Genomic DNA, 24,640 nt, shown 5'->3' with positions numbered 1-24,640 from the left:
ATTTGACTTACAAGGTGCAATCTCTGACCTTGGGGAGTTAACAAACTGGTTGGGCATTCAATGATTATGAGCACAAAATTATCAGAAAAAAATTGAGTATACAACAATTGTGTGGTATACAAATTATAGGTATTGTAGAGTTCAGAAAAGTCAGGGATCAATTGAGAAAACCTTCTGAATTAGAGTGAATAAGAAATCTGAATAATGCCTTGTGTATAATAGATGTTCATAGTTGTTTAAAATAATTTTTAAAAGGAAGAAGAGGAGAAAGTACTTTCTAAATGGGGATGGTGAGGAAGAAGGAAGATGAAAATGAATGTATTTTGCTTATCTAGCTATTAGAATGCCTTACTGAAGTCATTCTAGCTTTTTGAGCAGTGGAGTGACATGTTTTAGAAAAGATGATCTACAAGGAGTTAACAAGCTAAATCATATTGAAGAGAAAGAAAAATTGGAAGGAAAAAGATTAAGGAAGAAGCTGGTTGCCGTCATTCGGGCTGAGGTGATGAAAATCTGGACTCGGTCTTTGGCAGTGAGAGGGAGAGAAATGAGTGGTTCTGGATGATGTTGAAATAAAATCACGAGCTGCGGAAAACATGGTTGGCATAGAATTGATGACAGTAAACAAAAGAAAGACAAAAGGACAGCACAGTTGCTGATAGAAAGAAATACAAGTCATTTCTTTACATCACCTGATTTATGCTCTCCGTGTGACTCAGTCCTGTTCAGCCGTCATCTAGTGTCACGTGTGGTCATGTTCTTGGCACAAGGAGTAACTGCTTCATTTCACCAAAGAACTTACTCACTGGGCTCCAGCTGTTCCTAGTCCGCCCACATGATCACTGAGCTGTGGTGGATACAATTCCTTTGTCCTGAGGAAAAGGTTTAAAATGAGTCAGAATCTCTTGATTTGTGAATAAAGCAAACCCTTCTTCTTCCCAGAGGCTCTAGTTCCCAAGGAGGCTGGTGAGCTTAAGGATCTCGGTTACTTCCTCCTCTGTCCATCCTGGTCCACCAATGGGGGCAAACTGGTTGTGACCCATGTCCTATCTTGGTCTCAAGAGCTAAATAAGGTGCTTTGGGGTACCCATTCCAGTAAAGCCGGGAGAGTGAGCTTCTGATAACGTGGACGACATGGTCTCCACACTCCCCATTCTTTGGCCCTTTCCAGTGCCGCTCTGTCTTAGGCTGTGGCTGGAGATAATGATGCCTTTGTCAGCCTTTAAGATGTTAACCTATTCTAGACCAGCTCTGTTAATATACATATGATACACATAATTAATTTAAAATTTGCCAATAGCAGCATTAAAAAAGTTAAACAGGCGAGATTAATTTTAATAACTTACTTTATTTAGCTCAATATAGCAAAAATATTATATTGATGTTACCAATATAAAATTATTAATAAAATAGTTCACATTGTTTTCCTATTAGCATGAGAAGGGGGAAATCAAGACCCCCCTTGTCTTAAAACTTGGGCTTGTCCGCCACTCAGATCTCTGACTCCCAGCCGTCTGACATGACTCTCCTGGAGGTTGTTGGCTTTTACTGTTCCTGCTTTATCCATCTTCGGCAACTTTATATCTCTGTCTCACACACACGTACTCATCCAGGTCAATGAAAGTTCATTCTGCACAGCACTTCTGATGGCTTTCTTCCAGACCTTACCAAGTCACAATCCATTGATTATTGTCATAGCAAAGACCATTATAACCTAAGGAAGAGGAAGAAGGAAGGCGTCGTTCTGTACCTTCCCCTCCCTGCCCTGATACCTCAAGTCCTCTAAAAGGGATGAGGCACTCAGTTCTTAGACCTGAACTGAGTTAGGAGACATTGACTCTCCATCTGATTTTCTCTTACTAAAGTTTTTGTGACTCATTTAATATCTGGAGTATTCTATCACCTAAATGTTACAGAGGCTGTAGCAAAATGATGATTACAAGTGCTCTGTGTTCCTGAAAATCTTTTCTAGCCTATAAATTCAAGTAGAAGATGGGATAAAATCTTACAGAAGGTAGGCAATGTATCTTTTCCTCAAAACTCTTGCTGCCTCTTTCGTCTTGGAAAAATTCACAGGGGTGGCAGGAAAGAATTTTAGAGCAAGTGGCTATTTTCCTAAAGTCATATGAGAAATCTGTTTTTTTGGGGGGGTATTTTTATTGTGTCTATAACTAATATATGACTGTATTAGAAATACCAAAACCATTGAAGTGTCTGTACTTCCGTGAAATATTAGGTTTACCAGTAAGTGATGCTGTAATGGCACTCGGAGGTCAGCGACTAGGGATTTTTCAAAGGAGGGACCCTACATTTAGCGAGGGATAAATTGTGAGAATCCTAGGGACAAGGAGATTCTGGCCTAAGTAACTCTTCAGGCTGTAAGAATATGTCTGAAAATATCTATAATGCACTTTGGATATTTCATTTGAGTAAAAGCAAAACTAGAGCAAGCCCTCAAGCAGTTGAGCATGGCCCCTCCTGTATTCAACAAAGAGGATTTTCTTCTTTCACTGTCCATCAGGAGATGGGAATTTATAGGGGAGAAGGCAATGTTGTTGTTCCTTTTTCCTGTAAGAGTAGGAACAGGGTTACAAAAGAATAAGAGGTCATGCCTCCGTATCACACACAAAAAAGTAATTTCTCTGGCCTCATGTTCGCCAAGAGAGAAAGCGTGGGTTTGTGCACATGCCTCAGTGTGGCCAGTTGGGCATCACATGAAAGGAGAAGGAATTCATGCCCGAGTAGATTGTGTGGTCCACAAAGTCCCTCCTCTGTGACAGTTCATCTGTATGAGCCTGGCGGAGGAGGCAGCATGAAAGAGAGAGCTTGCTGCATCAGAGTTTGTGCCAACTGGACGGAAAGTGCAATCCCTTAGCCACCAGATGGTCCAGAGAGCCCACCGGCTTTTTGGATCCCACAGGCTCCCATACAACTCCTTGACCACATCGCTAAGCTCTGCCAGTTCAAATTGACTGTTTTACTAAGTCATCTACCATGAGCATGAAACAGTTCAGCGAATGTAGCCAATATGTTATAACTTTAAATAGAGTATAACTTTTAAAAATTGTAAATCACTATGTTGTACACCTGAAACTTATATAATATTGTACATCAACTATACCTCAAAAAAATCTTCCAAAATCTGGCACATGAATCCCACAAAGTTTTTTTCTAGATCTCTAGAATTTTTTTTTTTTTTGCAAGGGGGAGATAATTAGTTTTATTTATTTATTTACTTTTTCAGTGGAGGTACTGGTGATTGAACCCAGGACCTTGTGTATGCTAAGCACGTGCTCTACCACTTGAGCTATACCCTCCCCCCTAGATCTCTAGAATTTGATCAAATGATTTCTCTTGTAAATAATTACAATACTCTTATATTATTATATGAATATATTTTAAACTTCAAGTTGATAAACTCAAACCACAATTAAGTCGAGGTGGGAGACCACAAAGGCGAGCGCTCATGCCCTGAGGGGGTTGCAGAGCCCAACTGGAAGAAGAAAGACTCCTCTTCTTTCCTGGCAAGGACTCAGCCAGTGGAAGGCTTACAGACTCGTTGTTCACTACAGCCCTCTCAACTTCCTTTTTCTCTCTATAAAAGCATTCTCCTTCCCTTGCTGTACAGGAGAACTTGCACTTGGCTTATCGTGGTTACAGACCCCAAATTGCGATTCTCTGCTGATTCTGAATAAACCCATCTTTGCTGGAGAAAAATCTGGCAGTCTATTTATTTCAGGTTAACACTAGAAAAATTATCAGATTGAACACAGAATTGATTAGATTATGTATTAATTGAAATTTCACTAACTAGAACGTCAAAAGGAAGCAGACAGGGAGTTCAACTAATTCTTACGTAACTAATCCACAAAGCAGTACTTCTCACAAATAGTTGGTACTCTTCCCTCAGTTCACAGGGAAGAAAAAAAAAAACCGAATAGATGCAGTTAAATCTCCTGTTACTAATTCTCCATGCTATAGTGAATAAAAGTACAATTGGTATTCAAAGTTATACTGAACCAGTGGCACAAGGATTAAATGATAATTGTTAGAAAGCAATGGTTAATATCTGATTGTTTAACAGTCATGAGCTTGGCCCTTAATATCTGATTGTTTAACAGTCATGAGCTTGGCCCTTTACTGGCCACACCTGGAGGTGCTCTCCTCGAGTGGTGTCTAGCTTGGACCCCAGTGAGAGCTGGTGATACCCAGATCCTCTACACCCTTCTTCACGCATTCAGTCAGGTACTATGGTTATTAAGCTCTTACTTTACACCAAGTTGTTCCTATGTCCTTAGGCTGTATGAGTGAAAAAAGCCAAAAATGGAGATAATACGTGAGATAAAGAGGAATAAGCAATCAAAATAACATGTACCTACTTACAGACGTATTCCAGGATTTGGGGGAGTGGTAAAACCTATGGACAAAAAGAAGAGTAAGCTAAGAAAACCTGGAGGTTGAAGGGGGTCAATTTTAAATGAGTGATTCAGCTTCATTGAGAAGGTGACATTTGAGCAAAAACTTGAGCTCATGTTGGCAATCTCTCCTATTTTCTCATTCATAAATCTGGCAACCACTTTTTGACTATTTCTATGAGTTTGACATTTAAAAATTTTTTCACATATAAATGATAACATGAAGTATTTGCCTTTCTTTGTCTAGTTTATTTCACTTTGTATAATGCCTCCCAAATCCATCCACGTTGTTGCAAATAGCAGGATCCCTTCTTTCTCATAGTTGAATGATATTCCACTGTACATGTACACCAGGATTCCTTATCCATGCATCTGTTGATGGACACTTAGGTTGTTCCCCTATTTGGGCTATTGTGAATAATGCTGCAATGACCATGGGAGTGCAGATATCCTGTCTTCATTTCCTTTGGCTATGTAGCCAGAAGTGAAATTGCTGAATTCAAACTTTTTTTTTAGAGATTCTTGAAGGTTATACACCATTTATAGTTGTTATAAAATATTTGCTATATTCCCCATATTCAAGCTTTTTAGAGGTTGTCTTCTGTTCTCATAATTATCTTCATGGTCATTTTTCCTATTTTTCTTGAGTGTCTTTTTTCCCCTACTTGTTCTTAGCATCCTTACTTTTTCTTTCATGTTTTAGGGGTTTGATTCTTCTTCTTTTTTTTTTTTTTCTAAATATTATTCTTGTCTACTGATTCTTGGTTTTTGTAGGAGACATAAGAATGAGGTAAGAATGAAGAGACCCTGTTATGTGGGTGGCGCTTATTGGCAGCTGGATTTTGTTTAAGGATAAACAATCAGGAAGCCATTATGCTGGAGGACTGAATTTACTCAGATACACCAACTCCCAGCTGGCCCCTTTCATACCTCCTCAGCAATAGTTTAATATCTCTTAAAATTAAATCTCTTACTTTTTGCCTAGAATAAATGCTCAGCTGCAGATGGTTCTGCATGTAGAGATGAAGAGTCCATATATGGATGTCCAAATGGCCCCCTTTTCTCAGCACCTTTTCTCTCTCCTATCCTCATTGGTAAATACCGTCTCAATTTGGAACTGTTCATTGAAACTTCCTCTCTAGCTGTGTCCAGGCAGCCTCTTGTTCTGCTCTGCTTTGTCCACCGACGCTGCTCTCTCCATTCTCCTCGTTGCTATACATCTTATCCTTCTTCCTTTTACAATCAGTTTAATGATGTTTCACAGGGCAAAGAAATTGATGTATATGTTCATTCTACCACTTTGACCTGAAAATCTCTCCAACTATTTTACAAAGACTTTAGAATGTGACTCAGGGTATTTCTTCCCCCTTCTCCAAGTATTGCCATAATTTGGGGTAAATGAGTTCCTAAGATAGACATCCCAAATGACACCCTCACTTCTCACTGTTTTGCCTAAGCACCTTCACCTCTTGCCTCTACCTCAGCCACCCACTTCTGTAGCCACACCCTAGACCTTGTCAGAACCTTGAGCTGAAATCTTAAACTGAAACCTGCTACTTTCTGGTAACAACTTCTTTTACTTTCCATTCTATCACTCAGTGATGACTACAATGGTGCGGCTTTGGCCCTGTCAAGGTATCCAGCTTATCAGCCCATCTAATTTCTTCCCTCTCTTTCACTTCCTCCTAGATCTAGTCTCAGTTACATATCACATCACTTTCCCTACAGATCCCCTCCTGGCATAAACTTAACCCCTGACCAATCAAATTGTGTTAAGACCGTTTGGGTTCATGTTCCACCTCCAACCCCTATGTAGCTTATGCATACATATCACAATCTATGTGACTTTGAGGACGTTACTTAAATTTTCTGTGCAGCCTTGTCCTTATCTCTAAAATGAGGATCATAATAGTACTGATGTTCTGAGGGTGGAAGGAAATAGTTCATGTAAAGTCCTTGGGAAAATGCCGGGCTCAATGGATGTGTTCCACAAACAGTAGCTATTACAAGTAATAGTCTCTCTAAAATTACGAGTGGAATGGCAAAGTATATAAAGTGCTTACCCTTTCAATTTACACTATTTAATATCATCAAGCCTACTGACTGACTACTTCTAAGGAAATCTAATATTTGCATTTCAAAGTGCATCAAAACAAAAAAAAAAGAAACAAGTTGTTTCCCTACTGTTTCTTTTTTAATCCAACTTTGTTAGTTAACTCTCTGGGCCGCCAAAGAGAACTTGCCCTAATTATTAAAGGATAATAAACCACTGACATCTAATTATAACATCTATTAAGAAAGTAAGTATCAATTACAAAGTAGGAGACATGTTGCTTCATATTCTCCCTTATGTAACAATTGTGGTTGTTACAGATTCAAGAGTAGCTTAAGCTCTGTCATTTGTCACTGACGTTATGTTACGCCACTTCTTCCAGATCTATACCTATGTGATCGTAACTATGAGCTTTAAGATCTTGGCTCTTCCTAGCCTAGGCCTCAGATCTCTTTGATGACGGGTATTCTGATGAATCCCTTAATTTAAACAAGTACCTGGAGGAAGACCTTTTAACTCTAGGCACTATATATCTATTGTCCTGATTACTAGACCTCAGTTCTAACAAAACCCTAACCAAGTTAATATTTTAGACACATTCCCTGTAGAGTCAGACTGTGGTCTTTTGAGTCATGTGTAGCAATGATCTCTGAAAATATGAGAATTAGACGTATTCTAGCTCTAATATTCTACCATCATGCCCTTAAGATGTCTCTCAGTAGAAAATCAATGAGATGTTAATTAAAATTAAATATATATATATTTATTTATTTATTTATTTATTACTTTGGAATCAGCTTCAGGAATTATCACAAAAAAGCAATATAATTTTAATAACACTGGCTCCTGTCAGAATTTAGGCAAGTTACCTTTCAGGGCTCCATTTACTAATCATTAAAATGAGTTTTGGTATGAGTTAAATGAAATGTATTGAAGCACTTTGTATAAAATAGTTGACAGGAAATTTTTACTGAATCTGAGGAATCTGAGTGAGGCATGGCCTTCTTGGGAGCAAATTTTTATTTTAAAGTATAAAATCAAGGCTTATGTTTGTTCCACTCCCACCCTCTTATCACGCATCCTTAAATGATCTATTTTAGTTTTTGGTTAATGAATGCATCTCTCTTTCTTTTTCTCTCCATCCTCAGATAAAAAGACAACATCCCTATTTATCTTTCAGCGTGGTCTTAACCTTCACACTCTAGGAATATATAGTTGAATGTATTTTCTGGGAAAACGCCTAAGTCAAGATCATTTCTGGCAGACACACGATGGCTGTTTCTAAATAGTTCTAGAAAGCTCTCCTAGTAAGCTGAAGATTTATGTTATAGTTAACTTGTCCAGGGGGCTGGATTAAGCCCAAATTAAGCCTTATAAGGTCTGTCTTTGGAAAAAGCTCAGTTGAGCCTCTACTATCTTAATTCTTCCTCTTAACTATTTACAAATCGGTCATACTTTCCATTTTGGCAGCAATGAATAGATCCAGAGTTGCTTTCTGATGAAAATAGGACTTGAATTAAGGATCACAAACATACGCTATGTTTACTTTCTGTCTCTCCTCCTGGGTCCATGCAGGCATCCACACACCCATCAGTGCACTCTTCCACTGAGCGCAAGCCCAACATCAGGTTCGTTCTCAGCAAGAGCTCCAGGAAAGGAAACAAATATGTTAGAACCTAACTTGTCATGCTTGTAGTAAAATGTAAGCTCCCTGGGGACACAGACTGTGGCTTATTCACATTTGTTTTCCCAACAAAAATGTTGACTGGATGCTAACTGTATAAAATAAGAATAGTAGTCAATTTCCTTAATGTTTAAAAAAGTGTTAGCATAAACATTTCAAATCAAAAAGGAGAAAAAAATCAGGAAAGATGTTATAATATTAAAGGAATCTAAATTTTTGTGGGAGTACCTGTTTAGATGAAAACTAGAGCACTTATACACTGTCTCAAAGGGAAGAACATGTGTGGTTCTGTTCCAAGCAATATATCCCTAGCTCATGGAACCAGATGGAAAACCTCTGGACAGCTTTACTTCTGGAATCAGTCTCATTTTCCTTAAACCATTCAAACCAGTAAGAATTTTCCAGAAGTTGCAGTTTGAATCACCCAAGTATCCAAGGAAAAAACAAACAAAACTAAATAAACGTGGTTTAGCCTCATAATTTTCCTTCTCACTGATAGTTTCAATTTAAATTTGTCCCTCTTAAAGCACCCTGATTTCTCTTTAGATCTTGTAAAATGAGTTTCTTGTGGACACCCACACTTGACTATAACCCTAAGTGGTACTCAGACTAGTCACATGCCAGTGCCTTTTTAATTGCTAAAGCCAATAGTATCCATTTTAATTACACCCTAGTCATTTATTACAGTCAGTTTCTCTTCAGGATATAAAGTCTTGGAAATAACCCACTAAAAAGTATTTGCGGACTTTGGGGCTTTGGCAGGCTGGGACAGAACTTCTGAGAACACGCTGTGTGAATTTTCCAAAGAAGGCAATCAATCTGGGAGGGCCCACATGGGAGCCGTTTGTCTGGGATCTGGCTGGTGGTTTTTATCTTGGGTTTGAGGATTTCACAATCATATGGAGATGCCTACAAGCATATAGCATAACTTGGATGTTTATCTCAATGATTGCTTCAGTTTGTAAAGAGCTGGTCCCATCACCTGCACAGGAGGGAGGGGCTCCTCCCCAAGCCAGGGTGGCTGCATCTCTCTGCCAGTAAGTGCTTAATGACTCATTTTCCTCAACAGAAATTTCATAAGGCTGGAATTCGGGGAGGGATGTCTGGAGAGTGTCTGAGAGGAAGTTCACAAGCCACTGTCCTGCTCTTTGCTGGAGAAAGCCTCCCATGGTAGTCAGACTGGTTGACTAAAGTGAAGAGGAGCAGATTTCAGGAACGTGTTTTCATTATCGTTCATGAAAAAAAATTCATGAAAGCTCACCATGAAGTTTGTTTCAGTCAGGTTGAGAACATTACAAATCTAGAGAAGAAAACCATTAGTGGAAAAACAAACACTAGAGGTTGACAACTGTGTTTATGTGGAACCACTGAATCTATCCAAATTCAGTATACTCCAAGCCAGCCAGTATACTCCAGGAAACTGGTGTGTGTGTGTGTGTGTGTGTGTGTGTGTGTGTGTGTGTGTGTGTGTGTGTGTGTGTGTGTTTTAACTCAGACAGTCATTTTACTGATCTCTCAAGTTGACCAATTGCTTTGGATTAATGTAAATTTAGCCAAAATGAAATTGTACATAAGACTTACTTCTCTTTTCAAATGCTTTTTAATTTATTTTAAAGACTTTATAATTACTAACTGTTCTCCTCTCTCAGAAGATATTCTGAGAGGGAAGCAAAAATATCACTTTTGCAAAGCCATTTTCATTCTTCCAAAGGTCTGCTGGTAAATTATTCTTACTGATCTTTCCATCTTTCTGGCCTGTGCATACACACCTAACCCATACTAAATTTCACCAGATGGCATTTTATTTCTTTAAAGTAAAGCAGTCGTGGGTTTAGACAGTTGAATTTTTAAACTTCTGTATTTACTGAAAGTGCATATGGTGCTATATGGACAAAGAAATTGTGCTGAAAGAAAAACATTTCTGTCTGCAATACCTCATAATCTCCCAGAGGAAGAAAAAAATGCAGTAATGTGGTGTACTTCTCACAAAATCTTATGTGGCTTTAATTTTCTTCCTCTGCTAAAAATTAGACATATGTGTACTGTACACACCTGGAAGTTACATTATTTTAAATTCTTTTGGTTACAGATAGAAAGGTTATACAAAACCCAATGACTTGCCAATGTGATCTGTAAGTGATTTCTAGAGGAAAACGAAACATAAACTTGTTAAAAAAAAAAAAAAAAAAAAAAACCTCTGTATGTCAACGTAAGCAGATGTTGGTGTAGAATTTACAAGGATGAGAAGGCTATAAAACCTCCCTTGAGCCACTCACAGTTCATTTCAAGGCCAAGAACGCCCCCAAAATCTGTTTCTAATTTTACAGAAATCTTTTGAAATTTGGCACAGTATTCAAAAGTCCGTGGAAAGGAAAAAAAACCTTGCCCTAGCTTCGGCTTCCAACTACGAAGACAGACTCGCTTCTTTCAACGGTTTTCACAGATCCAGTGACCCACGCTCTGAAGTCAGAATTAGCTAACTTTCAAAAACATCTGGTAAAATGAAGGTTAGTATATGCAGCCTCGGGTACTGCTAAAGCAGGGGGGCTGGCTATATTGAGCGCGATCAGAGTTTTCTATTGTTTAGAAAGTGAGGATTTGTACATAAGTATGTACTTCCTGGAGCGGGTTGGGATTGGGAAATTGTTCTAAATATACTGTAGAAACATTTGTCCTTGCAGAGCTGGAAGAATTCCAGCGATTATAGCCGGATCAGTGAAAGACAATTAAAAGCTTTGTGGGGAGGGAGAAATAGGATTTAGGTGTAAACAAAATCTTGCCCTTTCTACTATTTAGCAGAAGCCATTTATATGTCTAATTTTCTTTATTTTATGTAGACATGGTTAAAAATTGTATTCGGAGTTGCCACCTCTGCAGTGCTTGCTTTATTGGTGATGTGCATTGTCTTACGTCCTTCGAGAGGTAAGGATTTTCTGTAATTCGCTCTTTCTGCTGAGAATAGTTTGGAAAATGCACTAAGGCATGGTCACAAGTGATTGAACATTTCCTAAGTGCTTATTTTCCAAAGTCTGTTATTTCGAAGAAGACGTATAAGCTCCCAGAAATGTTGTTGAGCAACCAGAACTACTGAGGAATTTAAGGCATGGGTAGGAAGAGTTTTCCAGCATCATTTCAGCAATAGAAAAACCTAAGCACTGTTCTGTTTCACCCCCACATCTCTCCAAAATATATGCAAAATGACAAGCTTCGACAGGGCCTTTAGAGACAATATTTTTAACTAACATTGTGTTTCATTATTGGATTGCCTCATGGAAAGTAAGGATGAGTAAGAATGGAAAAGTTAAAACAGAACCTATGGAAATTTTTATGATGAGTCTTTCCAAAAATTTAGGGAGGCAGTCAAGAATAGAGATCTCGGGAATAGCTGTATAGAAAAAGTAAAATTGTTGTTCTGGAGGCAGCAGCAAAGAACAATCAAATTAGAAGATTAAATATTATTAAGCAAGCATCATGTTGAATGATAAATTGATCCTTTTTACAAAGACTTAGATTAATGTTAGATCTGACTTGGCTGACATTTAGTAGATAACGTGGACTGCTGTTGGGGCTCGTTTGGATTTAAGTTAGGATCCTGTCTATAAATATTTCAGTGATATTAAGGGAACAGGTTTTTATGAAACTATAAAAAGAAGCTCAAGTTCTAAAACAGGAAAAGAAAGCAATAATAATAGGTCTTGTGCCTTGGGGTCTAGAGAAGGGAAAACATTTGAACCAACAAACATTAAAAACATTTATTACCGTTATGTAGTGTTTACCTATCTCTGATTTCCAAGATGAATTGTGCTACAGTTTATAAAAGAATATTTAGTCATAGATAATACACCTTGAGAAAAACATGTTCTAGAGCTCAAATTGGAAATATGGAATCAGGGCTAAAAGTTTTTAAGAACCAGAGACAGTCAAAATGAGCCTTAAAAATCTAGCAATAATTAACACAATAAGCACAAATGAAAATAATCTTTCCATAGGATTATTAAATACTAATCAGTCTTTTATTTACTTATTGCTTATTATATGTAGAGCAAAGAACTTATTTTCATTTCAGTATCCTTGTGAATTAACAAAAATTATGTAATAAAAATGGAATAACTTACAATCTTTATTAACTTTTATTCTCTTTAAGAACAAAAATAAGATTGTTCAGTATATAATAAAATTTGTTCATATAGATTATGATTTTATACTTGGTAGAAAAACCCATACGATAGGCCTCTTTAAAGGAACAGGAATGAAAAACTGCATGTCAAAATATCAGATAATTTAGATGAAAAGAACAAATTTTCAAAAGATACAAACAATCAAAATTCACTTAAAAACAAATTTCTTCTGTATAGCACAGGGAACTGTAGTCCATATCCTTTAATAATCTTTCATGAAAAATAATATGAAAATGAATATATGTATATATATGCATGGCTGGGACATTGTGCTGTACACCAGAAATTGCCAGATTGTAACTGGCTATATTTCAATGAAGAAAAAGAAAGAATGACTAGAAAACTTGAATAAAACTATGACAACTGAAAAGATTGATACAATGATTTTAAAACTTCCCACAAAGAAAACCCCAAGCCCAGTTGGCTTCACTGGTAAATTCTACCAGACATCTAAAGAAGAATTATTATCAATCTTTCACAAACTCTTTTAAAAAATAGAAGGGAAGAGAACATTTCTCAACTCATATATAAAGCCAGTGCTTCTGTGATACCAAAACCATGGAAAGATGTCACAAGAAAAGAATTTACAGATCACTAGTAGTTACAGACCCATATTTCTTACAAATACAGACGGAAAAACCCTCAACATAATATTAGCAAGCCAAATCCAGGAACATTTAAAAGGGATTTACACCAAGACTAAGTCAAACTTACCCTAAGAATACAAGCTTTAACATCTAAAAATCAATTACTATAATAAACTGTATTAATAGAAAAAAGAACAAAAATCTCAGCAGACACAGAAAAAGGAATTAACAAAACACAGCACTCTTTTGTTATTTAAAACAAAAAAACAAAAAAACCCACCACTCAGCAGACTAGAAACAGGAGGAATTTCCTCATCTGATAAAAGGCATCTACAAAAAATTCACAGCTAACATCATACTAGTGAAGGATTCAGTGCTCTTCCCCTAAGATCAAGAACAAGAGAGCACGTCTGCTCTGACCACTTCTGTTCAATAGTGAACTGGTGGTTATAACCAGAACAGTTAGGTAAGGAAAAGAAATAAAAAGCATTCCGATTGGAAAGGAAGAAGTAGAACTATCTTGATTTGCAGATGACATGATCTTGTCTACAGAAAATCCTAAGGAATTCACTTAAAAAACTGTTAGAACTAATGAACAAATGTAGAGAATTTGCAAAACACAAGATCAATATACAAAAATCAATTGTGTTTCTGTACATTAGCAATGGACAATACAAAAAAAAGATATAAATAAATGGAAAGAGATCCTATATTTATAGGTCAGAAAACAATATTTTTAAGATGGGAATATTACCCCAATTGATCCACAGATTAAATGCAATCCCTATCCAGGTTCCAGATGACTGTTTTTTTTTTTTTGCAGAAATTGATGAGCTGATTCCAAAACTCATATGGAAATGCAAAGGACCCAGAATAGCTACCTTGAAAACAAAGAACAAAGTTGGAGGAATCACATTTCCTTATTTCATAAGGAAAGCTTACATAATCAAGACAATGTGATACTGGAATAAGGATAGACATATAAATCAATAGAATAAAACGGGGGTTAGGAAATAAAGCCTCACTTTTATGGTTAATTGATTTCAATAAGGATGACATAACAATTTAATGGTAACTGTCTTTTCAAAAAATGGTACTGGGACAACTGGATATCCATGTGCAAAAAATGATGTTGGACCCACTTCCTCACATATACATAAAAATTAACTCAGAATGGATTGGAAACCTAAATGTAAGAGCTAAAACTATAAAACACTTTAAAAACAAAACATAGGAATAAAATTTCATGTCCTTGGATTAGGCAGTGGTTTCCTAAGTATGACCAAAAGCACAAGCCACAAAGGAGAAAGTACATAATTAGGACTTTACTGAAACTTAATACTTCAATTGCAAAGGATATCATCAAGAAAGTGAAAAGACTACCCACAAAGTGGGAAAAAAATGTTTGCACATACATACATCTGATATGGGACTTGCATCCAGAATATAGATATATATATATATATATATATATATATATATATATATATATATATATCTTACAACTCAATAATAAAAGGTAAATAACCCAATTTAAAAATAGACAAAGGGTAGACATTTCCTCCAAATAAGATATAAAAATGACCAACAGGTCAGGAAAAGAGACTCAACATCATTAGTCATTAGGAAAATGTACATCAAAACTACAATGAAATACTAGGAATGAAATTGCAGGTGGAGCAGTTAGGCATCCATTACGGCTACCTAGTGAGAAATGGGTTGGCCTTGAAGGTGCAGGAGAAATGTTGAGAGTCAAGAGAGATTTGGGAGATAGAATTGTCAGGCTTGTGAGCTGGACTAAGGCAGTAGGAGGGGAGGGAGTACCTGTGAGATATGCAAGCGGAGATGTTGAGGAGGAAGTTTAATCTATTGCCTGGAATTCAGAGAAGGCATCCAGTTGAAGTCAGGTGTGGAGGTGGCGGTGGTGGTGGTAGTGAGTCACTAGGGAATACGTAACAGGAACCTTGGGAGAATGAAATGGTTGAGGAAAGTCTTTCTTCCTCAAGCTCCGAGTAACACAGTATGAGCCACACCACAATTCAATGCAGAGATTAGAGGAAGATGAGCTGGCAAAGGAGACTGAGTGGTACTTCAAATATAGTCAAGGTTTGCTTTCCTCTTCAGGGTCACCAAAATGTCATTTACCCATGTTCTCACACGTTATGTTAACCATACCCTATGATCTTTACTGCTTTAGAGATCACACACACACACACACACACAAGCCCAAATTAACATTGCACAACAATAACACAATACACAAAATGAACTTTAAAAAAATCGACAATTCCTTTGAATAACTTATGTTGTTCAGTGTTATCTGTAGAGCGAACCACGGAAAATACTTTCAGAACTGAGAGCTACTACTTTCCTCAGTGAGACATGAAAAGCTTTACAGTGGCCTCTTTGCTTTGACAAAGCTCAAATTGTCTCATTTTTCTCTCAGTGTTCATCTTGAGGTATAATTATTCTAACCCCCTTGTGTGTTGCTTGGTTCCTGACCTGATTTTTGTGTTTGTTTTGTCTTGTTGTTGTTTTGTCACACATGTGTTTTCACTTTAATTCTCAGTATAGTGATAAAGAGCCCAGTCTCTAAAACCAGATGGAGGTGGATTTGAATCTCAGCTTTGTTATGTAATAAGCAAGTTACTTTATCTCTCTAACTTTCATTTCTTAATCTGTAAAATGGTGTTAATAATAGTACTTATATCAGAGAGTTGCTGTAAGTGTTTAATGGGACCATGCGTGTACAGTGCTTGATACTTCTTAGAACTTAGGAAATTGTAACACTTCTTATTACTGGTCTAAAGCTAACTCAGCTCGACTTTTTCAAAGTTGTCAGCCTTTGCCCAAATATAATATTGGTTTTAAATAGCATATTTCCCACCCTAATATTTTCAACATTTGCTCCTGTGGTGCTCACTCCAGAAACAAAACATGACCAGATGTGATGGTTAGAGTTATTGCCCCTTCATGGACAGCATCTCTGCAGAGCCAGCAGAAAGACAGGTGTGGTGTTCCCCAGGAGCCCACATCGCTTTCCTTGGGGGTGGCCTCAGAAGCATCAGTTTCAAATCAAGTGTGAAAGTGAGAACAAAAGGACCTCCCAGTCATTTGTGTTCCCACTGGATAAACCATATTTTCTTATGTAGTTTATGATGACTATTAGAGATATTCGACGTCAGATGTCTCTGCTTTGACACTTATTCCCAATTTTTCAGGACTAGAAAATTAAATGGCAGAAATAGAAACAGAATCCTAATAAATAATAAACAAAGTTTTATGAAAGAAGTAGGAGAAGTGAATCAATCCTTATGTGTGAATAATTTCTGTGAATTGTTCTTTCTTGGAATCACAATTGGAATAATTTTGAGCTTTGCTTTAATAAATTGAAAATGCAAATAATTAAAGTATAGTTAGAATGTTTCAGCAGTGTTATGAGTAACTGTGCTAAAGGTGGGCCAAATGGAATAGAAGGGTCCTATCAGGAGTGTTGATAAGTGTCAGTTATGTATAGAAGAGAGATATGCTTCCAGAATTCATTTCTACTTCTTTTCAACTATTTTGAGTTTAAAAATTATAGATGCCAAAACAAAACTTCCAAAGTGATCAAATGATTATAATTAAATATTAAAAAGATGTTATTTGGAAAAAGGCATGAAAATCCCCATATTCATTCAATAATTATTAATGGAATAATTTTCAGGTGGCTGAAACTTGCTTAGTGTGATTGATGCAAGGATACTTAAATAGGGAAATCTATTATTTAAGTCATTAGCCATAATCAAAGTATTATTTATGCTAAACAAAAATGATATCACCAACATTATGTTCACTTGTTGAATTAATATCAAGAAAGCTTTTTGTACTATCTAGTTTTTTTGGTATTCACAATAAATGGATTTACTAAATTTAGAAGTTTTTCATCTATATGTTCAGGACTATGTAGACATAGATTAAATGTATCTCAAAAGGAAAATAATTTCTACTGCAAATAGTGTTAGAATTTCCCCTTTACATTAGAAACAGACTGCAATTTGCTCTTGAGAGAATTAAATAAAATTGAATTAAAATCTTAGCAATTATTCTAATACTATTGTAGTAAAATGATCTTTTGTTCTTTGAATGGAAATATAAAATCAGTGGTAAGAATTTTGCACAAGACCATTTAATTAAATAGAAATACTTTTTATTATAAATAATTGTATGGCATGTAGAACATTACTTAAGATGCAAAGAGAATGTACAAAGATGATTACTTAAAAAATAGAACAACCTACTGTTGTTAAGTATTTAGTGTCTGATTACAAAGGGGTTATCTGCTACTTATATTCTTATAGCCACCAGAATAATTTTTAGTAAATTAAAGAAATAACTCATGGTCCTAACTGAAGGTGTGAAGCATACATACATCAGTGTGAATCAGTTAAAATAGCAGAAGATGGTATTGTCCAGTTGGTCAATTGGACCTTATCACATGGCAGTATATTTATGTGACTATAAGGTTAATAGAGCACATTGTGTCTCAAATTTCAAAATCTAGTGTGGTAGAACTGAACAGTATTAGCATTTTCTAGTCCAGTCTTTTATATTACAGGTGAGCAAATTGTGATGCCAGAGATGACTTACCAAAGTCATATAGGAAATTAGTAATAGAATCATTCTGTAGAGAAGACACAAGTATTGTCCACCTGTCTGTCAAGGCTCCATTTCACATATTCATTCATTCACCAAGTATTTATTAAATGGCTATTATGTGCTAGACCCTAGGGATGTCATGATGAGCAAAACTGGACATGTTCCCTGGCCTTATGGTGACTGTTTGGAGAATACAGTAGGAGGTGGAGAAATATTAATAAAATAATCATTCAAATACAAGCAAGATCACAAACCAAGACAAATGCTCTTTAAAAAGGGAACCTGGCCTAATGGGAATGTGTAACAAGGGAACCAGACTTAAGCCAGGGGGTCAGGAAAGGCTTCCCAGAGGAAGTGGCCCTTAAATTGAGCACTAAAGACTGAAGAGAAGTTACAAGGAGAAGGGAGAGGTGCAGTAGCCCTGGAGAAAGAAATCTGAGGAACAGAAAGCGCAGCATGTTTGGAGTCTAGAAAGTAATGAGAGAGGGGCAAGAAGGGGCTGGAGAGGTAGGCAGCCCAGACTATGGGTAGGGCCTATAGTCCACACTAATATTTTTGGTCTTTATCTTGCGAATCGTGGAAAGCTATGAAAGAGTTCAGCAGGAAGAGCAAGTTGCAGCTCATGTCTTTGGCAGTTTTATTTTTACATGAGCAAATACCAGATTCATATATGCTCTTCAAGGTGTAGGACACTTTTCTGTAACTGGAAAAAGGGCAAGGTGGGAGCAATGAAGAACAAGAATATGCATACTGAAGGGTTGGAAGTTGGTTGCCAATAGTTTCTGGTATATCTGTTTCAGGGCTATATAATGAATTTGTTCGGTGAGTAGGATCATATTTGAAACATAATAGTGTTTTGAAGGATTCAGTACAGGTGAAATTTGCTTGTGGTTTGTGAGCTACATTAGGTTAGCTTTTATATGGAAAACGTCTACTCTTGGAATTTCCAAGATCATTTGTATGGATGATGTGATTTTCTTTTCTTCTGGTCCATTTTCTCTTTATAAAAATCCCTAGTCCAGATATGAATTTATCTACTATTGGGAATGTCTCTTTTGAGATATCTGAAGGTAAGGATTCTGGCTGATGTCATCTGACCAGCTGGGATGCTAAAATACATCACTGATAAATCAGTAGAAATTCAAGCTAAGCGTATGTGAGCAACTACAATGAACTGCTTAAAAGACTATGTTTTTCAGTCAAACCTATATGGTGTGCAAGCCCAGCTTTGCAAGGCCTAGAATTGTTGGAACCTCATCTCATCTTCTTTTTTAAAAACCTCTGACAACTCTTCACTGCTTGAAGAATAAAGTCCTCACTGCTCAGCATCGTCCTCCTCCGCACCCTTCATACTCCTTGAGATTTGCCCACCAGTGTTCCCTTCCAGGCAATCAAACTACCTCTATAAGCCTCATTAGCCCGTCCCTAAAAAAGGAAATAATACTCTGAGTTATTAAGACAGGAGTTAAACAAGTGCTTAGCAGTGGCACATCTTTTAATTATATGAGAAAAGACAGATGAGAGACATTTGAGTTGTTAATCTTCTTTTAAGTAATGATATGTTTCCTCCTCCCCCAAAGTTCATAACTCGGAAGGAAGTACAACAAGACCACTCACACTGAAGGATATTTTAAATGGGACATTTTCTTATAAAACATTTTTTCCAAACTGGATTTCAGGTAAGTGAATTATTTCTTTACCATTTGGGGTTTTTTTAGTTCATTTTTTGGGTTTTGTTTTTATTGCCAGAACATCTCTATGGTAACAGAAGCCAACTCAGTTGAAATGGAAAAAAAAAAGAAAGAGCAACTATTTAGATAAGTCAAGTGGCCACCAGAGCACTTTTGACGGAACTATTTAGACTGGATTTGCCCAATAGTAATGATTCCAACAGTAGGTTTAGCAGAACAGGAAAATCTGAGGCTGCTTTGTTAGAATAACCGTAGCACATGGTATAGCTTTTCAGAATGGGAAATAAGCACTTATTCAGAAGAGGTCGTGAGAATTTTACTAAGAGAGAAATTCCATTGTTAATCTAGATAATCCGAGAAATGAACAAATCCTACCTTGACAACAAATACTTTAAGGGTCATAAAATTGATATTTGCATATAGATTTTCAAAATAACATGTTGTCAAATGAGTCTAAGCAGGCAAATGGTAAGAGTAACTAAATTGTGTATAGTATTATAGTTTATATCTAAAGTGATACTAAACAAAATGGAATATTTTCATTTTTCCCTTGCATATAATAATAAAATGCATATAAAACAGATTTTAAACTAAATCAGACAACCCAAATGGAATATACATTTTTTATTGCAAAAGAAACATATCATTTTAAACTAGCTTATCCTCTTTGTAACACAGAAGAAACCCAAATTTGTTACTAAGCACCTTAAACTGGTTAGAATAGGGCTGCTAATAGCAAGTATGGCATTTTTGTATAAAGTAGAAAAAAAAGCATCCTTTTCTCCCCTCCACCATCAATTTATTATTTTATTTCAACTTGTTATTTTAAATTTGACAAAGCAGTATGTACTGGACAGAGAGGAGAAACAAAGTAAGTCTGTGAAATAAGAGAGGTTTCTCTTTTTTATAAATGTATTTCCTGTTAAGGGAGGTCATTTCAAGTTTTGTTTTCCTTCTTGTTTAAAGGACAAGAATATCTTCATCAATCTACAGATAATAACATAGTATTTTATAATATTGAAACAGGAGAATCATATACTATTTTGAAGAACACCACCATGGTATGTATCCAGCGTCATCTTCCTCTTCAAAAACGCTTAAAACTGACCATAACTGAGTTCTTAATTCTTATCTTATATGATGCCAGTTCCACAGAGCAAGCAAAATACTAGCTGATTTGGAGGAGACAAGGGCAGTAATCTAGTGAGACTAGAAGAGAGAACTGGAGAATAACTATGGTGGGGGAAGGAGCTGAGAAGGCAGGTTGAGTCCAGAACAGGTATTAAGAATTTGGACTCTGTTCCTTGGTCAGTGAAGAGCTTCTTGAAATCACAAAGTATATTTTACCTATCACATCCTCATCCTCTAATGTGTAGTAAATTTCTTTGTATATAGTAGGTACTACGTAAACTTTTAAATAATTGCTCTGAATGTGTATGTGGGAGTATATCAATGATACAATATTCTTTTAGAAATTTATATGGCTCTGTTATTTTTCCTGTATTCTAATCAACTTCTTCATCATTTCAGAAAAGTGTGAATGCTTCAAATTATGGTTTATCATCTGATCGGCAATTTGCATATCTAGAAAGTGATTATTCAAAGGTATTAACTGTTTAATTTGGGTGTATCTTATTATATCTCCTTTTAGCCCACAGATTGGTTTATAAAAGTAAGAGGGAGCAAGAATCTACCTTTATCTCTAAATATTCACAAAGTTAATGCAATTCTAGCTGAGCCCCAAAACCCTAACATATACAAATAATTCAGAATTTGGCCTTCTTGCCTGGTTATCATCAGCCAGTGGAGACTACTTTCCTCTTTAGAGGAAAACTTATTTGAGGGGGTACCTTTTTCATCAGAAAAAAAGCTATTTGGCATCATAAATCATTAGTCAATTCTCACATACGTTAACTTTGTTAATGTTTATTATGATTGAAAATGGAAAAATCAAGATGCAGATTATTTAACTTACTTGCTCAAGCAAGCTCATATACAGTCAGTGGTGGAGCAGGGTTTAAATCTGTGTCTTTGAAACCTAGCCTAGGAACATCCCACGGAGATGGACCGACTTAGCCTGAAGTTGTAGGGGGAAGATAATCACCTTATTTTTTCTACTTACACTGGCAAAAAAGCAGAATTTACTATGAATTCCAACTTCTAATAATTACTTTTAGATCAAGAACCTTGTGTTTTAACTGCCATTTTTCATATTCTACTTGAGATGCCAAACTCCCTTAATATACAAAATGAAAAGACAAGCTTGCGCCTCCCGGGTGGTCCAGTCAATTGACTATTTTCCAATGAACCAGATTTTGATCACCAGCAATATTCAGAAAGACATGTTTCAACCTGCTGGAGCTTCTTTGCCAAGAATTTGAAAGCCCTGTAAGAAACAAAATCCAAAACAATATTTGCATTATTCACTAACCACAGAACAAATAAATGAGAAAAGAGCAGTTTTTTTTAAGGAGGAAAATGTAAGCTATATACCTTTTATTTATTTTTAAAATTTATATTATTTTAAAAAACTACACTTAAGGAAAAGCAAGCATTTTGTAACAAAACTATATATTGAATGAAATCCTCTTTATCCAATTTTAAAGGGTATTATTATAATGAATTACCCAAGTGCAGGGTATTCCTTTTGGGACTTGGAAATTATAGTGGTTTTACTTCAATCAAGGTAAAGCATAAAGGGAACATTTTTAAGGATAGAGTGTGTCAGAGAAAAGCTTTTTATATTAAGAAATGTCTTTGGATATGCTTTTTATGGAGTGAGGGTTGAATCACTGCTGAGATTAGTTCTGGAATTTGGACGAACAGCACAAAAGTCCACAGTAAAACTCTGTAAATGAGACTCATTTGGAATTGAAACATGTCTTTCCTAGTGCCTTGTGAAAACAGTCCTTTTTATAATTCTGAACCTTGAATTGAGTGATCTGTGATTATACATTGTTGACCTAAGCTTTTTAAGAATCATAATTTTTCTTCGCCTCTCTTCTTCCTGACAGCTTTGGCGATACTCTTACACAGCAACCTATCATATCTACGACCTTAGGAACGGGTAAAACTTCACATCTATTTATCAATACTACCTAAATCTTATATAGAGACTTGATTTGAGATGAAAACTGCATTTTTTTTTTCTGATCTTAGTTTCTTATTTCTTTACAACATATCTATACCCATACAACTTAAGGAACTCAAAGAAATACTTCTTTGGAATATTCACCTCTTTTTACTTGACTGATATCTTACATTTTTATACACAATATAGTTTTTTCCCCTAATTTTGAACACCAAATTATACATATACAATTTATGAAAGTAAACATGCATAAAAGTATGAAAACATGCATGGAGAGAGGGGCTCCTTCATTGGAAGGAAGCAGAAGGGAGGGAGATGCCACATTTAATTTAAATTTAATATCTTTTAAATTTAGATGCTAGCCAAATTATTATCTGTTATATTGTTTCCTTTATTTATCTATATGTTTAATTCTTTGGAACATTTACAGCTTAAAAGAAAAGAATTAAATGAATGAGTAGGTAGGCAAAGGACTGAGGGAGAGAATTTCTGCAGAAGGAACAACATGTAAAGGCCCAAAAGGAAGGGAGAGCACAGAGTGTTCAGGAAACTCAAAGTAGGTCAGTTGACCTGAAATTAGAGGAGGGCATGCGTATAGTAGGAGGTGGTGCAAGGTGGGGAAGGAGCTGAGGCCAGAAAGCATGGGCCAAATAATAATGAGGAAACCATTAAAAACAATTTAGATCTCGTTCTGATGACAATATGGAATCACTGAAGGGTTTTAAAGGGGAAATGACACAATCAGATTTGCATCTTAGAAAAATCACCCTGACTAAGAATCAACAATGAATTGGTTTAGTTACTCATCTTAATGTGATATCTTATTTGCTTGTTATATAAAAGGGAAAATAATTAAATGGCTTGAAGAGGTATTGGAACATCTTATGGTCTATTTCCCCTTTTGTCTAGCAAGAATACGAAAATTAAAAAAAAAAAAAAAAACAACTTTATTTAATTCTATTAAATGTTCAACACAGGATAGCTCTGATCTTCTTAAAACTGTCAAATTAAGAACCAGGGACTGCTGTGCAATGCAGAATCTAAATCCAACCAGTGCACTCTGAGTCTTTCTCTTCTCTGGATCCACACTGTCACCAAATTCAAGAAGTATTTATGGAGCACCTACTATGTGAAAAGCATACAGGAGGGAGACACAAATGTGCTTGAGGCACCAACCCTGCTCTCAAGAGAACGTTAGACTAGTGAAGTGGAAACCTTACTCTTTCAGAAGAATTTCTTAAGGTTTAATCATTTCCTTGTTTTTTTTTTAATCATTTTGAAATTCTCCATGTCCTACCTATGCTGAAGTTCATCAAATTAAACAGCATTCCAAAAGAAGATGACACTACTAATATTTTAATCATCATTTGTATAAATTTGACGGCCTAAAATCATTTTAAACATTTAGCTTTTGTGCAGTGAATTTAATCAAACCACTATTCTGTCTGTTTTTCCTGGACAGCTATCTAATTTGCCAGATTGTCTTTTTGTCAGGTAAACATACCATAATCTAAGGAGTGAGGAATGATAAATTCATTGAGATTCGAGGCAAGACTAAGTATCACAAATTCCAAGTCTTCTATGTGCCTCTGAAGAGTTTTCAAACATCTACTGCAGAGAAAGTGAAGATAGCTCTAGTTTCAAGCAAGGGGGGATTACTGAGGAGATGACAGCCTTTGTAAAGCACTCTCCCCCACTGTTTCTCATACTGTTAATTATTCAGAAAACTCAGACAATGGCAAGCTGTGGTGACTTGCCAGCCCTGAAGAGAGACTGCACTGAGTTGTCAGGTTGGCACTGTCTGCACCATTTGTATAGATGATTCCATGGCTTAGGGAATCTCAGGCAGTGTTACAGTGTCAGAGATAGCTGGACACTGGTTTGAGACAGAATTGTAAGCCAGGGACAAATGTCTTCTCTTCTGGGTCATTCTCTTAACCATGCCCTAGTATGTTGATCTGTTCTGGCCCTTCCAGGGGCCTGGTGTTCATAAACTGCCCTCTAGCAGTCAGAATTCCCACTGCAGCACCAATGGTCTCCTTCCTCCAGGGACATCATTCTGTCTCCAATCAAAGCTGATCTATCCAGTGCCATGTTCCCTCATTGTTCACTACGCCTCATACCCTATGACCTAATAAGTTAAATCAAGGTAATGTGTGTTACAAGTCTTCACAAGTGTCCAAACTTTAGAAGAATGGGAAAAGCAGAAATGCCAAGCATATGTTAGGTCCAGGTTGGAGAGATCTTTTTGGAGAGGACGGACAAGGAGTCTTTCTTCGGGCTCCTCGCATATACCTTGGAGG

At 36.4% G+C, this 24,640-nt stretch overlaps 1 protein-coding gene across 5 annotated transcripts in view; it reads left to right on the top strand.

Annotated features, from left to right (window-relative positions):
- Window positions 1–9,040: 9,040 nt before the first annotated feature.
- FAP (fibroblast activation protein alpha) overlaps window positions 9,041–24,640 on the top strand; it is a 63,017-nt gene continuing 47,417 nt past the window's right edge. Inside the window, exons 1-7 of one of the 5 annotated variants that reach the window (XM_045507613.2) lie at window positions 9,041–9,189; window positions 10,480–10,659; window positions 10,990–11,074; window positions 19,136–19,234; window positions 20,213–20,307; window positions 20,777–20,851; window positions 22,261–22,313. In XM_045507613.2, coding sequence (XP_045363569.2) covers window positions 10,654–10,659; window positions 10,990–11,074; window positions 19,136–19,234; window positions 20,213–20,307; window positions 20,777–20,851; window positions 22,261–22,313 — 413 coding nt within the window. In that variant the 5' untranslated portion in view covers window positions 9,041–9,189; window positions 10,480–10,653. Of the gene's footprint in view, window positions 9,190–10,400; window positions 10,660–10,989; window positions 11,075–19,135; window positions 19,235–20,212; window positions 20,308–20,776; window positions 20,852–22,260; window positions 22,314–24,640 lie in introns of those variants that run through there. The other 4 variants (XR_006720534.2, XM_074363787.1, XM_010971378.3 and 1 more) reach the window with 4 other exon arrangements.

This window comes from Camelus bactrianus, chromosome 5, assembly GCF_048773025.1.
Source record: "Camelus bactrianus isolate YW-2024 breed Bactrian camel chromosome 5, ASM4877302v1, whole genome shotgun sequence".
In the NCBI taxonomy this organism is placed as follows: domain Eukaryota; kingdom Metazoa; phylum Chordata; class Mammalia; order Artiodactyla; family Camelidae; genus Camelus; species Camelus bactrianus.
The sequence above is the reverse complement of the archived record's forward strand: the minus strand, read 5'-3'. Positions and strand labels throughout refer to the sequence as shown.